Source organism: Brachyistius frenatus, unplaced genomic scaffold, assembly GCF_029030835.1.
Source record: "Brachyistius frenatus isolate BFR_SWC_R1_liver_20210118 unplaced genomic scaffold, ASM2903083v1 Contig_15, whole genome shotgun sequence".
NCBI classification, from domain to species: domain Eukaryota; kingdom Metazoa; phylum Chordata; class Actinopteri; family Embiotocidae; genus Brachyistius; species Brachyistius frenatus.
Window position 1 is genome coordinate 1,103,548 of NW_027210614.1, and position 22,989 is coordinate 1,126,536.

Sequence of the window (22,989 nt, forward strand, 5' to 3'; positions counted from 1 at the left end):
CACATTGTACAGTGGCAGTGTAAATTAATACATGTGGAAGATTGATTGGTAGTTAGATAAGACCATAAATATTTTGTTTCAGTGCTGAAACCCATCTAGATTTTTCAGTTAAGTACAATACATGATTACTTTATATTTCCTGTAGTAATGGCTGATACAGTATATATATATATATATTTTTTTTTTTATTAGTTAGTTAGTTAAAACAAAACATATTCAAACTTTTCAGCGTATATCAGAGAATGAATGCCAAATGACGACGTACCTGAATTAGATGAGTTAAAGCTGGAAAGAGAGGGGCTTCCAACCCCTGGCAAAAGGACAGGTGGGATGCCTTGCAGATTTGGATAGGCTGACTGGAGATTCAGAGCCTGCATTGCAGGGTTATCAAACATCCCCTGCTGCTGCATGGCCTGCTGCTGTGCCAGTCCTAAAACTTCATTGGCCTTCTTAATGCGGTCCATCTCTTGCTGGGCCATAAGTTGGCGGACAGTGGCTGGGTCGAAGTATTCTTTTTCCTTATCGATCTGGCTGCCGATGGTATCCTTCACCTTAGAGATGTGTTGCTGGGAGAAAATGTGATCACGGACAGAGAGGCGAGCACTGTACTTGACACCACACAAAGTGCATTCAGTCTTCGGCCCCTCGTAGGATGTCTGATTTATGCCAAAGTGCTTGGCCATGTTGAGTTTTGCCTTTTTCTCCTTGGCACGGGCATTTTGGAACCACACCTGAACCACTCTCTTTGGAAGTCCAATATCATTGCCAAGTACCTCACATTCCAGCATAGTGGGAGTCCTGTAGTCGTTAAAACAAGATTTCAACAGTTTCAGCTGGAGGTTAGTCATCTGGGTTCGGAAGCGCTTTTGCCCAGGTCGATCTCCGCTGTCAATGCTCCTGGTACCTGAAGCACCAGGACTTGGTGAGCAGGGGTCAGCCAGGCTGGACGTCTCACTGTGGTCAATCATATGTTCATTGTCATAGTCCTTAGCATAATAGCTTGTTGCAGGGCTTACCAGCCCTGAGGACATCTGGTCGTCATTTTCAAGGATGGCGGCTGAGCCTCCAGACTTAGACAGGTAATCACCAATATTGTGGCTGTGCTTTGCATCAGCGCTGTCATTATCAGCATTAGCCTCATCACCTGTGGTCGTGTCTGTGATGGCTGTATTCACAGAAGAGCAGTCGTCATTATCAAGTTTGTTCGGGTCAAAGCTAAGGTTCACAGAGGACATGGTTGCACTCTCAAAGTCTTCCATTCCTTCAACTTTGATGGATGAAGGGCTCAGCAGACCCCTGGGAGACAGATCCATGCCTTTGTTAACTGGTGACATGGAGGAGCTTTGTCCATCACTGTTTGTAGTGGGGGCTAGTTGGGAGTAACCCGATGCTTCTAGAGCATCCATTTTTATTTGCATGCTCTCCTGGTCTGGTAGCATTCCAGCGAGAGTTAAGTTATATCCAGCACGTTTGGCTTCATGCCAGTGACGAGAGCGAATGTGCGCCTCGAGGGCAGTTTTTGCTTTAAAAAGAGCTCTACAAAAAGGGCACCTCCGATGGGCTTGAGCTGGCCCGACTGCTCTAAACTGGCCTTTTCTCTCTCTTGCTCTGGTATTCTGGAACCAGACTTGCACTACTCTCTTCTTTAATCCCACCTCATGAGCAATGTGGTCAAGCATTTTCCGTGTAGGATTTGAATCTAATAAATACTTCTGATAAAGGATCTCTAGCTGCTCAGGTGTGATGGTGGTCCTGAGCCGCTTGTCCCTCTGTGGCTCTTCTCCGCTATTTGTGCTGTCGTTCTCTCCGGGGCTAGTGCTAGCTTTCTCTTCTAACTTCCTCTTTAGGGAGTTCATGGTGGAGGTAGGGGTGGACGGAGAGGTGGCAGAGCTGCTAGGAATCTGTGGCATTGCTCCAGAGAGTAGCTGACTTGCCAGGAGAGGATTGCTGGGATCAAACAGCATGAAAGACATGTCAATTGGACGGTCGAGGAATTGAGGGTGGATGAATTGATTTTGCACAGAGAGGAAGTGTAATTGCTGGTGTTCCTGCCAGTGCTCAAAGGAGGGGAAGCCAATCTTACACTGCTCACACTGGTACGGGATCATCTGCTGTGCCAGTTGTTGTGTGGCAGAGGTCAGGTGTGCATTGAGGCTCATGAGAGAGCTTTGTGATGAGGCCTGGCTTGTCTGAGAGGCTGAGGGACCACACTGCTGTTGTTGCTGAGAGAAGGAAGGTGATGAGTGCTTGTTGGGCTTAGAAACATTTTGGATCTTTTCTTCTCTCTGAGGTCTATGGTGCTGTGCCTCAGACTGGGGTTGGTGCACAACTTCCTGCTTAATAGAGGTTTGGTTTTCTCGTGGGTCAGCAGAAATTTCTGGTAACAGTTTGGGCTTCTCATCATAGAGGGATGAGGTGGTTGCTGGTGATGCCTCCTCTTTTTCAGTGGATGGGAGGTGTGAGAATGCTGAAGTCGAGGGTGGAAGGGGGCAGAGGCTTGAAGAGGAGGGCATTGGGGTGTGACAGGAAGACCCAGAGGGAGTATAACATTCATTGGAAAGATCCAGTGAATCCTCATTTTGGCTGTCATACTGTCCATCCTCATCTTCATCTTTGTAACACAGCTTCTTTTGGTGTTTTATTAGATCAAATATACGTTGGAAAACCAGACTACATTTCTTGCACTGGTAGTTCAGGTTGGATGTGCGTATGTAACGATCATTTGACAGTTCTCGTCTTTCACCCTCTTTTGCTCCATCACCCTGGTTTTCATAATTCTTCCTCGCCTTTTGGCGAGCATTTTGGAACCACACAACAATAACACGGGTGGGGAGGCTCAAAAGGTTGGAGAGCTGTTCAAATTCATCATCTTTAGGATAAGCATTGGCATCAAAGAAGTCTTGCAGAACTCTCAGCTGGTAGTCAGTAAATCTTGTCCTGGATGATCTCTTGCTGCCATATAAATCATGTTTCTGAGGTTCTGGAGAAGGAGGTTTGGAATCAATTTTGGTGTCTTCTAGTGTAGTTGTTGGTGGATTATTGAAATTGTACGGCGAATCTTTATTGCGCTGCCGTTCTTTAAAAAGGGTGTTTCTGAACCAGTGCTTTATTACTTTTTGTGGTAGCCCTGACTTGTCTGCCATCTCTTTAATCTGTTCCTCATTTGGTGAATTGTTGATGTCAAAGTACTGTCGCAGGACCCTAAGCTGGTCATCCGTGATGCGTGTCCGTGGCCTTTTGTTCTGCTGCTGCTGTAGCATGGCTGGTGTAAGTTGTTGTTGATATAGCTGTGCCAGGTCTGACGCCAGGCCTGGCTCAACAGATGATAACTGGGGAGGCATCTGACTGGGCAAGGACTGGAGAGACATGGGCTGCATCATAAGCGGCGAGAAGAGGGGCATATCCATTGGCATGTTTATTTGTGTCATTGTAAGTGGTGGCTGTTGGGGAGGTACTGATGGAGGTGTGAGAGAGGCAGAAGAGACAGGAATATTTGGTGTTGGAGCTCTTTGGGGTGGTGGAGGAGGTGGAGGTGGAGGAGGAGGCGGTGGAGGAGCTGGAGCAGCCTCTGGTGTAGGAGGTCTCAGTGGATAGAGTTTATCATAATGCTCTCTGTATTCCTTGGCAAATCTCTCAAGGGATCGAAATGGAAAGAAGGCCTGGTGGATATGCTCCTGGTGACTCTTTAGAATCAGTATGTTTGAAAACAGCTTGCCACAGGCTTCACATTCCAGTTTCTCTAATCCCTCAATGGGGTCCACCACTCTTGTTATTCCACCTGGACCACTTGAACCAGTAGGTCCAGCTGTCTTTTTCTGAGCTTTCTGTTTATTTTCATTGTACTGAATTACTAACTCAAACCCAAAATTTTCCAGCAGGGCTTTAGTTGCATTTCCTCGAGCGTCTGAAGCAATCCTTGGTGGTGGTAAGCCAGTATCATGGTTTATGTTTATTGAAATATGCTGAATGTCCTTCTTTTCTTTTGTTCTGCTGTCTACAGAATCTTTGTTGACATAGTCCTCATTTTTTTCAGTTGTATCTTTGTCTCTTTGTATTTCTCTATCTTTCTCATTCTGAGAGGAGGAGGCTCTCTGTTTTTTTTCAGCCTGCTGGAGGAGAGATGCACTCTGTTGCAGCAGTGCCATTTGGCTCTGAACTTGTGAGTGAGACTGCTGCTGCTGTTGCTGTTGCTGCTGCTGCTGCTGCTGTTGTTGTTGTTGTTGCTGTTGGTGTTGCTGCTGAAGGTGGTGGTGCATCAATTGCTGCTGCAAGCAACTCTGCTGGGCAGAGTTTTTTAGATCTTCCAGCAGTGAGGAAGATCCTGCTAGACCAAGTGCTGCGTTGCTGAGGTTGAGCTCTGGGTTCAGCTGAAACTCTGCTCCAGGGATGTAGAAAGGAAACAGCAACTGCTGCTGTTGCAGGGGAAGAAGTGCATCAGTTGTCATTGGGAAGTGCTGCAGAAGTGCTGGGTTGAATAGCTGTGATTGTAGAAGGGCAGCCTGCTGCTGGAGCTCTTGCTGAAGCTGGGCTTGAGCTTGAGCCTGAGCTTGAGCTAATTGCTGTTGTTGCTGAAGCTGCTGCTGCTGCTGCTGCTGCTGCTGCTGCTGTTGTTGTTGTTGTTGTTGTTGTTGTTGTTGCTGATGCTGTTGTTGTTGTTGTTGTTGTTGTTGCCCCCTAGCAGAGAGAATTTCTGTAAATTTAGACTTTTTTACTTCATGGTTCTCTGATGGTGAGGAATGGCAGCTCACTGAAGAATTCCCCAGGCTCTCAATGCTATGAGTCTGGTTCATGTGGTTTCCTCCAAGAATATTGTGAACTGGTTGAGACCCAGAACTGTGGTTAGTAGAGCTAGTAGTTGAATTGCTGGCTGGGCTTGGACTAGATGTTGAAGTGCTCATGCTGGACCCACCACCACTTAAACCAGTAGCACTTGCAGAACCGGTGATCCCGCCTGCTGCTTCAAGTTTGGCTGCCCTAGCTTTGGTCTGGTGTAGAACAGAGCGCATGTGGATTTCCAGAGTAGAACTCTGGCTATATGCCACATTACAAGTGCTGCACTTGAATGGCTTGTTGTCAGGGCTGCTGGTAGGCTCAGGCTGACCAGTCGTGGACTCCTGAAGAGCCCTCTTCACCTTGTGCAGATGGGAGACAGAGTTATAGTGAACCAGAAGAATGTTCTTCTGTGTGAAAGACTCTTTGCATACAGTGCACTTGAAAGGACGGGATGGATCCAAGAACTTCTCCATAGTAAAGTTAGGGCCCTTTCTGAATGGCAAAGCACGTTTAGGTTCAGATCCAGAATCTTCCTGCAGTGAGCCAGAGTCACTCCCTGTTGGACTTTGTTTTTCCTCTGGATCACTTTCATCTCCCTCTTTGTCGTCTTCTCCCAGACTTCCATGCTCCTCACCAAGGTTTGGATCCCCCATTACCATAATGTCACCATTCATCAACAATCCCCCGTATAGCTGCTGGATATCAGCTTCACTCAGCTCCAGGTGGCTCGTTTCTAAATGCTTCTTCAAGGCCTGGAGTGTTCTGAAGCTTCGCTGGCAGAGACAGCACATTGTGGCTGCTCTGATGACATGGTACTGTGAATGGAGTTGTAATTTCTCCACAGTCTTGAAGGCCAGGCTGCATTGGTTACAGCGGTACTTGTAGACATGGCGATCTGAAACAGGCAACTGGGGCCTTTTGTTGTGAACTTCATTGAAGTGCATTTGGAGGGAGTTTGAGGACTTGAACACTTGATTACAGCCTTTCTTCCAGCACAAAAATCCTGTGGCATCATCCCTTTCTGATTGTTGATCTTCCAGAGGTGACTTGCGAGCTTCAGCTATTTCTGTAGGGAGTGATACCCCCTTCTCTGGATCAGCATCTGATGCATCTGTGAATAAGTAAGTCAAAAGAAGACAGCAATTCATCAGGTTTCCACATATGTAATTGACATTTTTTTCAGTAATGTCAATATAAGACAATAAAGCGTTCATGGTGTTAGTACTCTTTGAAAGGTGAAAAAAAGATGAATACACAATGGCTAATTAAAAGGCCTGTTAATACCAACCATCATTTATATTGTCTTTTTGTGAAAATAGTTTAAAGCATGAAAAGGTGCATAGTCTTAAATTAAACTGTCTCTGACAAATATCAAAACAATCCCTGTGTACAATGATTTTTTTTTTTTTATTCCTTGCCTATGTAATAAATACTGACTTAATATTGCAACAGCTATAAAGTGATCACATTTAGTGAAATCTCATTTATTGTACAGTCGGACAGATTATCCAATGTGATAATATTCTTATAACAGAACATATAGGTGACTCGGATACTAACCAGCTTGCTTCTTTGTATCTTCAGAGTTAGAGTTGGCTGTAGCATGAGGGGTGCTCTGTGACTCTCTGTCTGGACTTGGTACAGGTATGAACATGCTTGCTGGTAGTGCTTCAGTTGCTGTCACCTGGAAAAACAAAGCATTAGGAATTTAAGTGTTAAAAATCTTGTGAAGTGATACAGTTATTTTTGATTGAAACAATTCAATGAAAACTCCAAACACAAACAGGAGGATACACAAAGTAGTTACTGAGAAGACAGATAGACACTAAACATAAAAATCGAGTCAAAGTTAGCTACCAAATTCTCAATAGTAAAACTGTAAATACCAGTTCACTAAAAAAAAGGATTCCATTTAATAAGAATTGCTTAATTAGACTGATAAATCAATTAAAACAAAAGAAAACAATATCGGTGCTGATAAAAATGTATGAGATTTACATTTTGGGGGAAAAAATATAATTTTCAAAGCAAAGAGAGGAACCAAGGTTTTTTCAGCTCTCACAGTTAGAGTCAATCATGATTAAAAGTAGCAACCTCTGTCTATTCCTGTTGCGCTCCCTAAACTTGCCTCCTATTTCTCTCTCTGATAGCTTCTCTTCACTCCCAAAGCCTGATAATTCATGAAAATCGCTCGTCAACATTTTTTTTTAACAATAATAATTGGCTGAAAGTGGGTAATTAGGAGATGGAGCTTTGTCTTTTTCACCGTCCTTTAATTAACTTTACAAGCAGAGTAATCAGCTTCAGTCTACATGTTGCATTTCAATTTATACCTCCCCTCCTCTTTCCCCTTCTGTTTTGCAGCTGAACCTCAATATTATGGTACTTTTCACCCTTCACTCTTAGCCTAAAGATTTATTGGTAGTCCTTTCAAGTAACATCAAAAAAAGATGTCTCGCATAATGGAGATGAAAGGAGAAAATATCTTATGCAATGCATTCCGGTGGGCCAAGAGTCTAAGTCACCTCCACTGTACATCAAGAACCAAGAACCACAAGTATAGAAATTGGTGTACACACATTAACATGATCAATTCATAATAATCACAAATTACCAAATCTGATCAAAATGACCATTTCAGCGCCTGAAATAAATGAGGAGTAAGAGAGTGCTGTGTTAGATCTGTACGCTTGATGCTATGGTTAATCTACCATAAGTACCATATGCTTTGTAATTACTCCTCTAATAGGCACAGTGAGAACACAGTTGAAAGTACTGTAGCATGTCACTTAGCCTATGGGCCGAATCCAAATAGAGCAGAATCCCCCTCAAGCAACAGGGGTTTCAAGGTTAAGTAGAACAGTTCGCACTCTGTATGACAAAATCCAACACTCTACAATAAGACTGGTCCCAAATTCACCCGACATCCAGCTATTTTCTTTATTATTTTGTTACCTCTCTATCTCAATAAAGAGAAAATTATTGCAACTATCACTGAAACAAAACAAAACAAAAAAAAAGAGCAATGATTTACATTACAAAGTGGACAGTTTCTAGACAACTGCTTCATTAGACGATTAGAGGAAAGAGCAGAGTATCCCAAGGTCACTTTTAATTTGGACTGCCTAATTGGCAAACATAGTTCAAAATGGCTATCATCCAGCCAGACTCAGAATTAATGAAGCACAATTATTTTCATTACCCCTATCTTACACAGAGAAAATGAGACATAGAATAAGAGACAGAGGACTGAAGGAGTATGTGTTATTTAAGATATATATATTCTACTATACATGCTGTATAGGTGCTGTATGAGACAAAAGAATGAGAGACATCATGGTGTGGAAAGGAAAAGAAAGAAAAGGAAAGGAGGGAGTGCAAAGACAATGGGTGGACGAAGGGACGAAGGGTGGGAGCGTGAACACATCATTATGCATGCTTGGCAAGAAATAAAAGTCACCTATTTCAGAATTAATTAGGCTCCTCTCCGAAGACATGTGAAAAGGATAAAGTACCTTTCCATCTGCATTCACCAGTTATAAAAAGGTGCTAGCTTTAATGTGTGTTATATTACCTCTGTTCTATCTCCTCTTGTAGTGCTTCAGTACATTACTACCTCTATAAAAGAAATAAATATTGCCATCTACCATACTAATGTGCTTGCCATTTACTTTCTGGATGGGGGATGAAGATGGTTAGGCAGCAGACAGAGCAATGTTTTATTCGGTGATTGTCCAGCAAGCTATTTAAGCTTCACAGAATAGAACAGAACAAAGATTTGCTCAGTGATTTACAAGAAAACGGGGAATATAAAATTGTATTTCCCCATGATGAGCATTAACGGAAGCTAGGGAAGTTTTCTCTCTCGGTAGAAAAGGGTGTACCAGTGCACTGCAGCAGATATAAATCTAACTTGAGAGTAAACGATCACATGACTCATGCTACAAACACTGCACATTTTGCATCTTATTTACTGTACAATGGGAGCTGCACATTGGTAGTTTTAAACACTTTTACTTTCTACTTAGACTATAAGCATTTTTATATTTATATTTTATAAGATTTGATTGGCTCTGACTACTGATTGGTAGTGAATAACATCTCCGTTGCTTTTAGTGGAATTTCACAAAGTGGAGTAACTGTTCATAAAATGTCACAATCACTTTAACATTCATCATAAAAGGCTTTGTTTTGACTAGCACACAGGTGATCATAGACTAGGCAATAATGCCAGTAAAGAAATAAATGAACCTAAGAGACCTGCTCATCTTGAAATCATTAAGAAAATACAAAAACAGATTAAGAATTCTCCTCCCCAAATGACTGTGATTAGATGAGAGCTGGAAAAGGCTCTGTAATGATGGGTGCAATAAGACAATGAAAAAGAGAGAAAAAATGTGCATCTTAAAAGGTCTAATCATTTCCAACAAGCCAGTGGGACTGCTTGCAGTCATTTCACAATTAACAGCTTTTTTTTTTCAGCAGGATACTAACACTATAAGACATGAGACTGTGTGGAGAAACTGGAATCAAAACTTGAATAGGTGCTATATATAAAATATAGCTTGCACAGGGGGCAAAGCCATTTGTTCATTTACCCATTTTCCACCAGTGCTTTCTTCAAATTAAATACGTATGTATTCTATTTCTGTGGCAGTTGATAACCAGAATAAAAAATGTGCAATTGCTATGCCAAACTAATACAAACCACTCCAATAAAATAAAGGCCAACTTCAGGTTACCTTGAAATATGCAGATTGGTAAAGAACAAAAATTAAAAAGCATTTCTTACAGAGAAATACAAAAATGAATCACTAACTTTGGCAGCCAGCCTGTGCCCAATCACATGCAAAATACACACAAGACAGGACTTACTGTGGCAATAAGCTTATCAACACAGTCAGGCGCCACACTGTGGAGGTGTGTGAGGTGGAACTGCAGGTGGATCTTGTTGTTGAGCATGTCCTGGCATAATGGGCAGCGTAACATGGGCTGGACAGAGTGCTGCGTCATCACGTGCATTCTGAGGCGATTCAGGTCCGTGTTGGTAAACTTGCAGTAGGGGCACTGGTACATCTGGGTGAAGGTAGAGACAGGAACAAAGAAAGAGAGAGGAGGGAAAACAGATCCACAAAAGGGGTTAATGGAGTGAAATGGGTGTGCTGAGCATGGTGGGCCTGCATGAAGAGAAGCTGTAGACCAGGGGAAAGAGTGGGACCCCCTTCCCTCAAGCAGGCAGATCCCTCTGATCACAGATGAATGTGTAATACTGAGCACCACTGAGTCTTAGCACCCACTTCAAAGTGCTCTCATCTGTCAAATACTATATTGATTTTCCACCTTATACACAATTAGCAGTGCAACTAAAGCACAGGGGCTAAAATAGTTTTGAGTAGATTTGGAAAAAAAAATTCAAACTATGTAAATAACTGAAAATAATTAGTGTATTTAAAAAAAAATTTTTTTTTTAAATTGATATGTAAGTTGCAGACTTTTAATGATGGCTTGGTAATTGAGGATGAGATAACTTTTTGCAAGAAACTCCTAATTAAGAGTTATGAACATCTGAGGGCATTAATGTTAACAAAATTCTGTGGTGTGAAACTCTCACCTGCTCCGCAGCGCCCTTCTCAGCTGTCCTGGGACGCTTTGAGGAGAGCGGGCTCTCTGAGGTCTCTGACCGCGAAGAGGGCCTTTTGGAGGGAATTGGGGACCCTGACTGGTGCCGTTCCAAGTGGCCAGACAAAGCTGAACATACGCACATTCACGCAAACAGGGAGGGATAAAGAGCAGAGAGCAGACATGTCAAGACAAGGTGAGGACTTGGCAGCCTGGGAGCAGGTCAATCAATAACACTGTGGATAAAGGGCTTTGGAATGTCTTTCTTAAATGTGATATAAGTGCATTTAATGGGAATTGGGCAGAGCAAGTGTTGTTATCCACCTCATGTCTTCGCATAAAAAAAGAAACAAAACCCATGCTGCTGCAGCAGAGGGGCACTCAGCCAAAGTCCTCTGATGGCCTGTCTCTTTTAATGTTAGCTTGTCAGGATATCATACAACACCATAAACGCTAATAAAAACATTAGTCTGCCACAGGGTGCAGATTTAGGTTTCACACTACCTCATATTTTCAGTCCAAGTGAGTTTCTAAATTTGAGACAAGTTACACAAACGTCCTGCGACCTCATCATACAGTCAGAAGGGTAAAGAGATCCACATCAGTGTCAAACTACTTGAAACATACCTTGTTTTAACTTTTAAAAACTTTTCAGTTTTGGGCTATTCATGTGTCACATACACATGATGCTCAAATGTAAAATAATGCACAGTATTTTCAATCTATAGCCGATAGTGAACAGCTATAGCGGACATTTTTTTACTCGCACAGTGATCCTGATTTTGTAAGACACATTACATTTTTACATACTTCACCAATAGTCACAGTTCTGCCTCATGAAAATGTATTTCAAAAGAGTGATCCGGCAGTTTTTAAGGAATCAAAACAGAAATATTTTTATGAGGCAGCACCCTCAGTTTGACCCAGCTTGGAAAAATGTTCAGCTCTTTGTTTCCGTAAGGTGAATGCCAGTGAAATGTTTTGCATTTCTCTTACCAGACAACTTCAGTGTGTTGGAGTTTTGTGCTAGTGGTCTGTGACAAAGCGAAAGAAATAGGACAGTGAGATGAGAGAACCTTTTCTGAAACCCCTGAGCACATCTCGATCCCTCCCTAAGGCGGGTTGCACAAGACAACAAGCTTTCATTTAACTCTGAGATTTTCAAGATGTAAAAACATGCCATGGGGCTCAATGTTGGCATCAGACTGATGACTAGTCATACGCAAGCATATTCGGATACAACTGTGCTTTCGTGCTCGGTCTGTGGTAATCTATAAAAAAAAAAAAAAAGGGGCTAAAGTCATCGTCAGGTGGCGGCCAATCTTTTCCGTTCTATAATGTTACTTGAAGTGTTTCGTGCATCAAATCAGATGGCTAATCCGTTCAATGCAAACAACGATAATATTGACAAAATAACACGTCTTTCTTTCCACGGCTGCAGAGCAAGGCCTCGCAGAAGAGCTCCAAAAAGCCCCTTTAAAACGACTCCACTCGATAAAGGAAAGGAGAAACTGGAGGTGGCACACAGAGAGGTCTAACAGTTGTCGAGCAGTTAAGCGTGGGTTCACAGAGGAGCTAAATCCACATAGAGCCTGTATGGAGGAGCTGCAGTTGCACCACGCTTTTTCACCAGCGGAAAAAATTCACTGTGAAACTTAAGGAGGTGTCTTACCAACCCCTAACAAGCCCATAAAGAGTTAAATTTGGCCTGATTTGTACAGTCCTGGAAGGGCAAATTGAGAACAGAGGGCACTGGTGAAGGAGGGGTGGTTTGGCAGGGGGTCAGGTTAAGCAGGGCTGACCACGCTCCTGCTCCAGACATTAAAATGTCAGCTCCAATCAGGACGAGGGCAGTTGAGCTGATTACCCAGTGGGGGACCTGGCTTTGGACAAAGCAGCCTGCAAGATCTCCCAGAGACACCGGGATCAGCCAGTGAGGCCCTATTAGGGTCCAGTCACAGTCAATCCTATTAAACACATCCGCCAATAAACAAAGGGAATGTTAAACAAAAGGAACCTCCCATTCCCTGACATTAACCTCTCAGTCATGGCACTGTCCTCACCAATTCCTCCCCAACTCCACTTCAGTCCACTCCTACTTCCCCTGAACTCATCTCTTGAAGAAAACAAGAACGGTCATCTGTGGTCACGTTTCAACAATCGGATCTTTTTGGGCCCAAAGTATTAATGATAATATCTTTCATGACTGCCTTGTGCATCATAGTTAGGAAACATAATATCTGCACGTAGACCTTTCTCCTCTCCTTCAATAGGTCATTACAAGAATAGGCAGCTCCTTGAACATCATTTCCACAGCTACAAGGTCAGGAGGGCTAACTTTTCTCCAAGCAATGTGACAAGAGCAGAGAAAGAAACAAATAAACCAGCAAATACATCACAAATAAGTATAATTGCAATTTACTGGGAATTACTTAATTTGTTTCGCTAACAATTTTCATGTGGTCATAAGAGTAGTTAACTCTCAGCTATAGAAAGCATACATACAGTATAGAAAGTAAGCATGGATTAAGTATCAAGCATCCTATCAGCCTCATGATTAAGAGGATAAACATAACTGATTACAAGTATATTCCACTTCTACAAATGCTCAATTAGCATTAGAGAGGTGAAACAAGTGGCTGTTTATGCTAATGCGTGGGAGATCTGCTGTAGAAAGGCCCAGTCCTGCTCTCTGGCTCAGGTGCTTTATTTTGGTGTGTGTGTGTGTGTGTGTGTGTGTGTGTGTGTGTGTGTGTGTGTGTGTGTGTGTGTGTGTGTGTGTGTGTGTGTGTGTGTGTGTGTGTGTGTGTGTGTGTGTGTGTGTGTGTGTGTGTGTGCGCGTGTGTGTGTGCGCGTGTGTGTGTGTGAGAGAGAAAGTGTGAAAGAGGAGGGCAGATGGAGGGCTGGGGAGGCTTACTCTGATGCAGTCTCTCTCGTCACGGCCAATTAGTACTCCGTAAATCTGATCAATGGTGTTCTCTTAAGAGCAGTACACTCCAACACCATCACCAACACCATGACTAATATCCAACTACTGTATCCTATTTTTTCCTTGTCAAGGGTGATGAAAAAAATGACAAACGTTGAAAAGCTAGGAATGAAATAGAGACTGTCATTATGTACAGTCTAACACGGCAGATTGGACACTGTTGTCCAAGCATACATGCGTCCACATGTGACACACAAACCTACAATATGAACAGGTGATCAGAACCAACGACCGAAACATTGTGTCCTGATGGAACAGGTATACGACTATTACGGGGGGGAAAAAAAAGTGCTGTCAAGAAAGAACAGAAAAGAACAGTCCCTGGTGAGAAATGCTATGGATGTCAAAAGTAGCTGACAACAATTAGAGGTAGTTTTGCCATCTGATGTTATACTGGTGGGGGTAAAAGCGCAAAAAAAAAAAAAATAGTCGCAAAAAGTAGTGAAAATTTGAATATAAAAAAGAAAAAAAAAGGAGGAGTTCCTGTTGTTTTCCCTTTAATACATAATATTCGCCCTAAGTGAGCTGGGATAGGCTCCAGCCCCCCGTGACCCTGATCAGGATAAAGCGGGTATAGGTGATGATGGATGGACATAATATTGCCATCTTTGTGGAAAGTTTCTCTTGAAGTTACATTTTCATCATTGGGCCCCGTTTGACTGTAGTGGAAATAAAAAATTAAAAAAAAAAAAGTGTTTAAAAGACCTAGAAGTAGAGTATATGCATGTATTTAAACCTCAGTAGTTGGTTAGATTAGCAACGCCTATCACATTCACACACAGTCCTCCACAGAGATGACAACGGGGTCCCCTTCTGTCAGTGACCTAAAGGTCTGTCAGGAGCCTGCCTGTTACCCTGAACTCTTCTGCTTGGTCTTCAGACACTGAGCCCCCATCCACACTAAACATCATCTGACAGATACATAGGGTGGCCTTTTGTTTGAAGGCACAAAAGACAAGAGCAGCAGAGGAGAAAAAAAACCTAAGAGTCAATTAGGTGATTATTAATTCATGCCCCTTTTCCGTAAACCAGAGGCTTTTGTGCTGTCGAGTCCCGTAAGTGAATTGGACTTTGGCACCTTGTCTCTCCCCCATAGCTGGACAGTATTATTCAAGCAGCAAAGGGGCTGTCAGCACACTGCACCGGTCTCTGGAACAATCACAGCCTTGTTGTGCTTTCAAGGGGAAAAAAAGATGGCTGCTGGACAGAGTGACTGACACAGCACGCACTGAATTAACTACAACGGGTCATCTGCCACTGAAATCTTGCAGGACAGCAATCATAGCTGCCATTAACTTTTGTCCTTGGGAAAGGTTATCCATATTCTGACACGCAAGTTACAGTAAACACTGTGTAAGGATGCGCAGATGGGAAAGAGATTTGAAGTGTTTTGGAGGGGAATTCCCCTCCCACTGACCAAGATGAGGTCTTCGTCATCTGTAGAGCCTCCCCTCCCTCATTACCACAGTTCCTGTCTCGCCGTGGCAGCTTTAGGCCTCAGTTGTAAAAAAACATAACCTATCATCCATTCTGTCCATGCCAGCGAGGCTGCATAACTTTACTGTCACTTTGCCCAGAACAGCCAGTCTGCCAATCAAACTTAAGATCAGTCGACAATTCCACTGCTTACAGAAACCTATCCCCCGTGGTACACTTTCTGCAAAGTGTGTCTTCTGATCCCCAACTCCCTAAAACCTTTCACCTTCACAGTTCTGAGACCTTCTGACACCCCTCTGCTTCTTGCACCGGAAAATCCTCACCTGTATTCCCTCTGCAAGTTGGCTATTAATATGGAGATGATTCAACTCCCCCAGTGCTACAAGTCATTTTCTTTCAGTGCTATGCTAACAACACTTGAATATTGTCTCTTCCTTTTCCCATTTCTATGCAGGTTGTTCATTTACAGCCTGTGTCAGAGCCCAGAGCAATAAAGGGGCAGTGTTCCATTTCATCTTACATTTCTAAGGTAATTATTCTGCATTAATAAAAAAAAAAAGAACGAAGAAACCTTCAACTACAAACCTGATACTGAAGCTACATATGAAATAATGTCTAAATATTTCTAAAACTTCTTTTATAGAACAAAACACAGAAATGTACAGTGTCAAAGGGACTTAAAATAGAGTGTGTTATGTAGCCTAAATTGAAAGGAGATAATAATTAGCAGAGGTGCTATTAATCTCTGCGGGCCAGTGAACAACAGGATGACAAGTTGTTCACCTTTACAGGACACAGCACTAGTGCTTGGCTATTAAACACCCTGTGGTAAAACTCATAAACACTGAGCTTTCAGGGAGGTGGCTCACAAACAAGGACAATTTATGGCCTATTATCTTCAAAGACAAAAGGAATTATAATTTGAGGGATGGCAAACACTGAAAGGACGTGATATGAATATGTAAACATTTTCACTGCTCTGTCTCCTGATTTCTCATACTACTTAGGGTTTAAAAGCAATAACAAATCACCACTGCACTGAATGTCCCCCAGTTTAGACTGACAATAACATAAACTTGAATAATTTGATTGTAACGAACCATAACCATGCAATTTAAACTTTTAACCTCAGCTAATATTAAATCTATGTTTCTGCACTGTCATATAGAGAACAATTCATAACATTTGGTATGTCTGTTTCTAAATGAGTAACACGAGAATGTAGCAGCACAATATAGAGCACAATAAAAAAAAAAAATGAGCTGACTGCAATGCCACAGTGCTGCGTCTAGGGGATGCTAATCATCATGTTCATTATACAGATTAAATGCAGCAGCTGCGGTGTGCAACACCACATCTGCTTCTCTGACGCACACACACACATACATGCTGTGGCATATTTACATAAAAACAGGTGCATCTGAAGCCGAAAACTCACACACAGGTGCGCGCACGCATCCAGCTGCTCAGTCTTTGTTTAGACCATTTCACAGGTTTAGTGTCACAGTTTAATAGAAAATAGTTATCTTGTGTATTATCTCACACATCTGTGTGAAAACCTCCTGTGGAAGCATATTAAGAAAAATAAACAAAGCAGAGGTTTGGCCCATCCTGCAGAGAAAGGATATATAAGGAAATGTAGAGTTTCAGCAAAATGTGCTCCTATCTTATTACAAACAGGTTCTTACAAGTCTACAGTGTATGCTTTGAATCTGCTGTGGTTCATCAGTCTAAAATGCACAAGGTTTTAATTGTTTATCAATGTGATTTCAGCTATTTAAATTGTATTTATTAAGACAAAAACTAAAAACAGTTTTTAAGGTATGATGAACTACAAAAATATCAGAACTATTTGTACACAGCAGTGTGAAAACTGTGTTTAGCAGCTAATTGAATGCTAAATTAAAACCTGCATGTCACCTTTAATTGGTGTTCCACAAAACAATGTCAAAATACTCCTACACACTTGGTTTAACAACAGTAACACAGAGAAACTGAATTTGAAGTATACAAGTATACATAGATTCACAAATTGCATTTAACAGATACAACTTATTTAAATGTAAAAGGACAACTTAATGCTGTATATGTGGTTAACCAGGCATGTGGACATGTTTTATTGAAATATCTTAAAGCACATTTAAAACGGTCATTAGATTATCTGAATTAGCCATGATTTTTTAAATTGTGAGCTACAAAATGACAGTGAAATACTGTATTCAGTGTGTGTCCCTGTGTTCCCTGTTTACCATTCACTGTCATTTGTTTTTGTCTATTAACAAGTCTGTCTGGTCTCTGAGGTGTTACAGGTCTGAGAATGACCCAGGTTGAAATATATTTTTTCTTCGCTAGCCTCCACCGCTCCAGCTTTCATAAATTGAATGTAAGGAAAGGTATGAAAATAATTATTTATCAAGTTCAAATTCAGAGGACTACCTTCCTTCCAATGCCGGAATTGAGACTATATTTTTCTCTTCCTCTACTCAACGCCCCCCGATCACCCCTCTACCCAACCTGTCCCATACATTTATGTAAAATATGTCAGATCACATTGTGTCCAAGTCTGCAGGTGTATTAACAATCCTCCCTCTTTCCTCCTCTTCCACTTTCTGCTCTCTTCGCCTTCCTCTCTCCCCGACACTCACCACCCTCCTGCCTAGCTCTCTTGCTGCATTCCCATACATTCAGCTGCATAAATACACCACCTGCTTTAATGAAGGTAAGGATCCCGTTCCTGTGCAGAAGCTCTTCCCTTTAGCCAGTGCTGTATCAGTGAGGTGAAAAAGTGTGAGGAGAGAGGAAAGAGGCTCATGGCTATCCATTTATACATATTTCATACCTAGCATTAAAACTGACCCTTTGAATTACTCATCAATGTCCAAATATATTACGATTTTAGTATTCCATTTATAATTTTGTCTTATGTCTGGTTATATACTTATGATAATATACTATATAATCACCAAAAGCTGCACTGCATATTGTGTGCAGTGTTGGAAGCATATGACATTTACATATACCTGGATGCCTTTACATGTATCATCTCTGAGATAAATAAAAAACAACAGAATAATGAAGGCATCTTTCAAGAGATGACATGCCGAATACATATGCATTTTACAAAGGCTTCTGATGTACCTCTAAATGATTTTAATGAATACTGAGGAGCTGAGGAACAAGAAAGAGAAAATGAGATTGACAGTGGCTTTAAAAAGGAGAAAGCCTTTTTTCTGTGTTCACTAATGCCGTCTGTTTGACAGTGACTGTCATTTGTAAAAGAACAATGTTTTGCTCTGTTCCAACAGCTACATGACAACGATGAGAAGAAATACTTCAGTAGTTCTAATGACGGACCTTAGAAGCAGCTCAGCCCCAGACAGTGGAAGACTGAGCACCTTTCATATAAATAACAGGTTGGCCAAGATGCTCATACACCATATTTTAACATACACACCATCTGTGTATCTACTGCACAACATTTTCAAACAATCACCAGCCCAAACAAGTGCTCCTCTGTTTACCAAATGCATTGTGAGGTCTTCCTTGCTTTTCCCCTACAAGATGCACTCACTTTGAATGGGCATTGTATTCATCAATCACAAAAAGTTTGAAGCACAAAAAGAGACCCTTCCATTAAACTACAGCTGTCTACCTTTCGCTGACAACACAGCCTTGAACCCACCACCCCAACCTACCCACCCACCTTTTCACTGACATCAAACAGAACCTCAGACCTGGTTCCCTAATGCAATGCTATTTTTAACTAAGCGTTTCTAATAAGCTGCTGGGAAGCTGTAAATTTTTCATATGCAAGCACATATTTCCTTTGTGAAAACACAGAAACACACTTATTTGGTGATTAGCGACTGACAGAGGGGAGGAAAGGAACTGAATATGCTTGTATCAAATTGCATGCCTTTCAAAAAGGAGGAATCCTAATGCGAGGAGTCGTCTTCCTGTGCACCACAGGTATGAGTGAATTATTAATCGGCCAGCTCATTTTAATGCTTTTTAAAGTGCTTTATTTTGATGTGCTAAAACATACTTTTAGCCATATTCAGTCAGGCATGCATATCATTATTTCTTCCATCAAAGAAGAGTGTCGCCCTTTCAAAGAGCACAAACAACTCAGCCTCATTTAAAATAGAAGTTCGAATATCAAAGACATTTTACAAAGGCTGGGCTTCAAACACTGTGATGAAGTTTTTTTTTCCCCCTGCACTTTATAAAAACTTAGGTATGCAAAAGGTCTGAATTGTTTTCCAGCTTTTAACCTGACTAGTGTATATCAAAACATCCTGCAGTAACACAAGAAGTTAGACAAGTGAAAAGCAGCTATCCAAGCCTGTTACTGTTCAATGTCATCATTATCAGGAATCTCTTCTATTGAATAAGAGATGTCTTAACTGCCAGCATTGTTTTTCTAACACCAGCATGCAAAGCAAATTGTGCATAAAAAGAATAATGAAACCATATTTCATTTACACTGCTTCAGTAATCTGAATACAATCAGTAAACAAAGTTTTATATATTAGACGCAGTGATGCACATTCAGTGCACAGTATAGAATCTAGTTTTAAACCAAATTTGTTTGTCATTAAACGTGTGCTTGAGACCATGTTTCATTCATTTTCACATCTCTCTCAAAACTGGGAAAAAACTTTTTTTTGTTCACCAATGGCTCCACACATAATTTAGAACCTACAGTGCTGCTTTTATTACGGGCACAAATATGTCTCTTGCTTAAGTAATTATTCTAGTTGCAGTACCACCTACAATAGAATCACAACTGCTATGATAACCTCAACTATTTCTGCTATGAGTCCTGTCATCTTTCACTGTAAACAGGCCTTCAGTTCAAATAATATGGGAACTTCCACATAGTCCGCAACTATAGCAACATTTAAATGCCATGCAAAGTTTAGGGTCCAATGTTTAAACTGGGTCTATGTCATGTAGTTATTATCACTTTGATAATCAATTGCCCAAACAAGCAGAAAAAGAAAATCCACATAAGCATTCTTCCGGTATCCCCTAATTTGAAAAAAAAATAAATTCAAATTAGAACCTAAAATGTTCAAAGATTGTTTTCAAGAAATGCTGCAGACCTGTGACCACAGATTGTTTTGGCCTAAAGCTCCTCCCCATCTACTAAGCTCAACCCCCTACTCGGGAGTCACCACCTTCACCTATCAATAAAGAGGGCCTCAGGGAAGTGTTGTCTGTGTTGTGTGTGTACAGCAAAGTTGTGAAGGGGGCAGTGCCATCACATGTGCGTGTACACATGGTACAGTTGGAATTACACATACAGGCCCTGCTCTTCACATCACCCATTATTCATACACAAAACATGGGTCACATGTCACCTGAGCATATTACCTAAATTGACACCTTATCCTAACTGTATCTGATAAGATTTAATGCCTGGATGCATGCAGCATGAAAGAGTAGCCTTTGAAAACTAGGTTATGGAGTTTTGAGAGTGTGTGTTTAATGTTTAAAAAGGCTCTCCACACTATGTTTAAATATGTTTAATCTAATTAGACAAAAGGCCTGTTGTCCAGCACCTTTCAGCTGCATGGGCACATGACTCCTGTGAATAGTATTCCCTAAATATGGGGGTAAATATTGGCCTTACCTGTCCCTTTGGGGAGCTCCTTCTCCCCCCCACTTTCTCTGTCTTTGGTTTGGTCCTCCTGGTCTGTGGTGGTCTCACTAGCAGCCTCCACATCCTCGCTCAGCTCTCCTGAAGGGGGAGGGAGAACGGGATATGTAAATCACCACGCCATCAGAATTGGTGGAAGCACTTAAAGGGACGGCAGCGTTTTTTTCTATAGGAGCTTGCAACAATTACATTTGCTGACACACAGTTGCAAGGCTAGCAGACAAAGAGGGCAGCATCTGCTCTCTGCTTTCTGTCCTGTGCTGTCTGATCATTACTGTGAAATTTATTTAGACTTGAATTATAAAATCAGTGTTGAATTAAAAGGAGAGCGAAATGGCAAATATTCCTTCTTCTTCTTGTTATTATTATGTTGTATCCATGTATTGAAAACCATGACACAAATATGGTTTCCTCTTTTAAATATGAACATAAAACTGTGGAAAAAAGCACACATGTGGCCTGAGCTGGGCAGATGGAAAAATAATTGTGTGAGCAGTATCCTTCAAGAGAGGGACCTGATATTAGACAAGCCCCCATTCTCTTTCTCACACGACACACTCACACACACTTTACTGTCCCCTGCTGCAATCTGTTAGGCTACTTACCAATACAAACCTCATTTCACTTCTGCTATCCTAATATGGCAAAAAAAAAAAAAAAAAAAAAAAAATCATAAATATTTAAAACTTTCAGAGCCACAATTCATTTTATTTTTATGCCAAGTCAAAGGCAGAAATCCCCTGTAACCACCTTAAAAGCCTCAGCTCGATATATCAGGCCATTTAGGAGCATCGAAGTCCAAACAATGGATATCCAATAACGCCATTTGTAAGTAACACACAGAGGAAAAGATAGCAAAAACAGATAATAAAAAGGGCATCAATCTTGTTTATTTCCCTCCAGTGCCCCCTGAACATCCCTTTTGCCTGTTAAGTTTGTTTAAAAGTAGTGGGACTTGCATGCAATAGCATTGATTTGACAACAGTAAACTAGGCCGCAGTCAATAGGCCCGACCAGTTATTACACAAGTCAGCTAATTCTCAGCAAATGTACTTAAATGCTCTTTTGAAAATGCTTTCATGCTTAGGTCTCTACTCTATGAGCTATTGATGTATTGACAAAGCTACAACAGCCACTGAAATATCCTGTTCAAGTATTCAGCCCTGCAGTCATCACACATCCAATCTTAGCTCACCACATGACTACGCACAGCTAAAACCGCTTTTATGGCGTTACATTATCCCCAACACTCACTGTTTACGCCGTCAGTTATGAAACATTGCACACACACTGTATATACTGTCAACATCACATTCTCCCACTCTGGTATGCGTCATTATCACAGTTGAACAATCATACATCTGAACCATGTGGCTATTCTCACGGTCCCTTTCCTGATGACAATTCTTACATGTAAATAAAATATTCAGAAACATCTCAGTGGTTCTGCTGGGTAAATAAAAATGCTTTATGCAAATGAGTTATGTTTACTAATGAAAAATATTGTTATTAATTATGGTTTTGTGTATGTGTGTTTTTTTTGCAGAAGCTTAAAAGAGAAATGTTGTATCTTTCAGAGTATTTACAATAATTGTTGCTATTTTTATAGCATATTTAAAAGGATTGTTTTCTTTAAGGTTGACTGAATGCACACTACAGCTCCAAAACCATAAGGGGTGTTAATTCCCATAACAATATTGTTTTATTTCAGACACAACTGCAAGTTAATGCATAAGGGGTTATTTTGTTCCAAAAAATATCAAAGTCAGTGGAATATACACCTTTGTATAACTAGCAAGACAGGAGCAGAACCCTCCATTTCTACTTGCTGATACAGTTGTAGGAAACAGCTGTCTGCGCAGAGTGAGAGGTGTTTGGATTTTGAGGGAACACATTACTGTTAAAAGGCAATTCTGTGATCCACTGATGCCCTGTTTAAATATAGGTATTTAAAAGGGATGACTGACTCCCAGTAAAAAAAAAAACATATTTAAGTGCTCCTCAGATCCAGCACACAAATACATTTTATTCTTTTATTTTCAGCCATGTTTCTATTATGTTTCCAAGGCAACCTATGAATTCCATCCAGTGCAGCCCATCCGGTGCTGCTGAGGCGGATCTTAAACATTTCCAGAGATCTGCTGCAGAGTCTCAAAATCCCATCTAACTCCTGCCTGCATAAATCTCCACAACTGTGTGAGAATTAGGATACTGTACAGCTGCATAGGTGCTCAGATTACAAAATAATCTCTAGGTAAATTTTTTCACCTTTAAAAACGGGGCAAGGTGTCATTTCTTAGCTATGTGACACTTGTAGTGAGACTAATTCCCCACCTACGCTTTAATACACACCTTGTGCTTAAACATTACTGTGATAGGCAGCCAACGTTTGAATGCTATTCCGCTTCCCCGTACCAACCCCCAATGTCCTGCACACATACTGTACATGTACACGTGTGCGCTGATATTTTTCCTCCTCATGTTTTCTATACCTCTTTATTTAGAT

At 41.3% G+C, this 22,989-nt stretch overlaps 1 protein-coding gene across 4 annotated transcripts in view; it reads right to left on the minus strand.

Moving 5' to 3' along the window:
- Window positions 1–22,989, minus strand: part of zfhx3b (zinc finger homeobox 3b) — a 210,358-nt gene that overhangs the window by 7,130 nt on the left and 180,239 nt on the right. For all 4 annotated transcript variants that reach the window (XM_069693479.1, XM_069693478.1, XM_069693480.1 and 1 more), the window contains 5 exons: window positions 20,457–20,564; window positions 10,385–10,521; window positions 9,649–9,849; window positions 6,334–6,457; window positions 266–5,884 (listed from right to left, as the gene is read on the minus strand). In XM_069693479.1, the coding sequence (XP_069549580.1) occupies window positions 266–5,884; window positions 6,334–6,457; window positions 9,649–9,849; window positions 10,385–10,521; window positions 20,457–20,564 (6,189 nt within the window). The remainder of the gene's footprint in view (window positions 1–265; window positions 5,885–6,333; window positions 6,458–9,648; window positions 9,850–10,384; window positions 10,522–20,456; window positions 20,565–22,989) is intronic.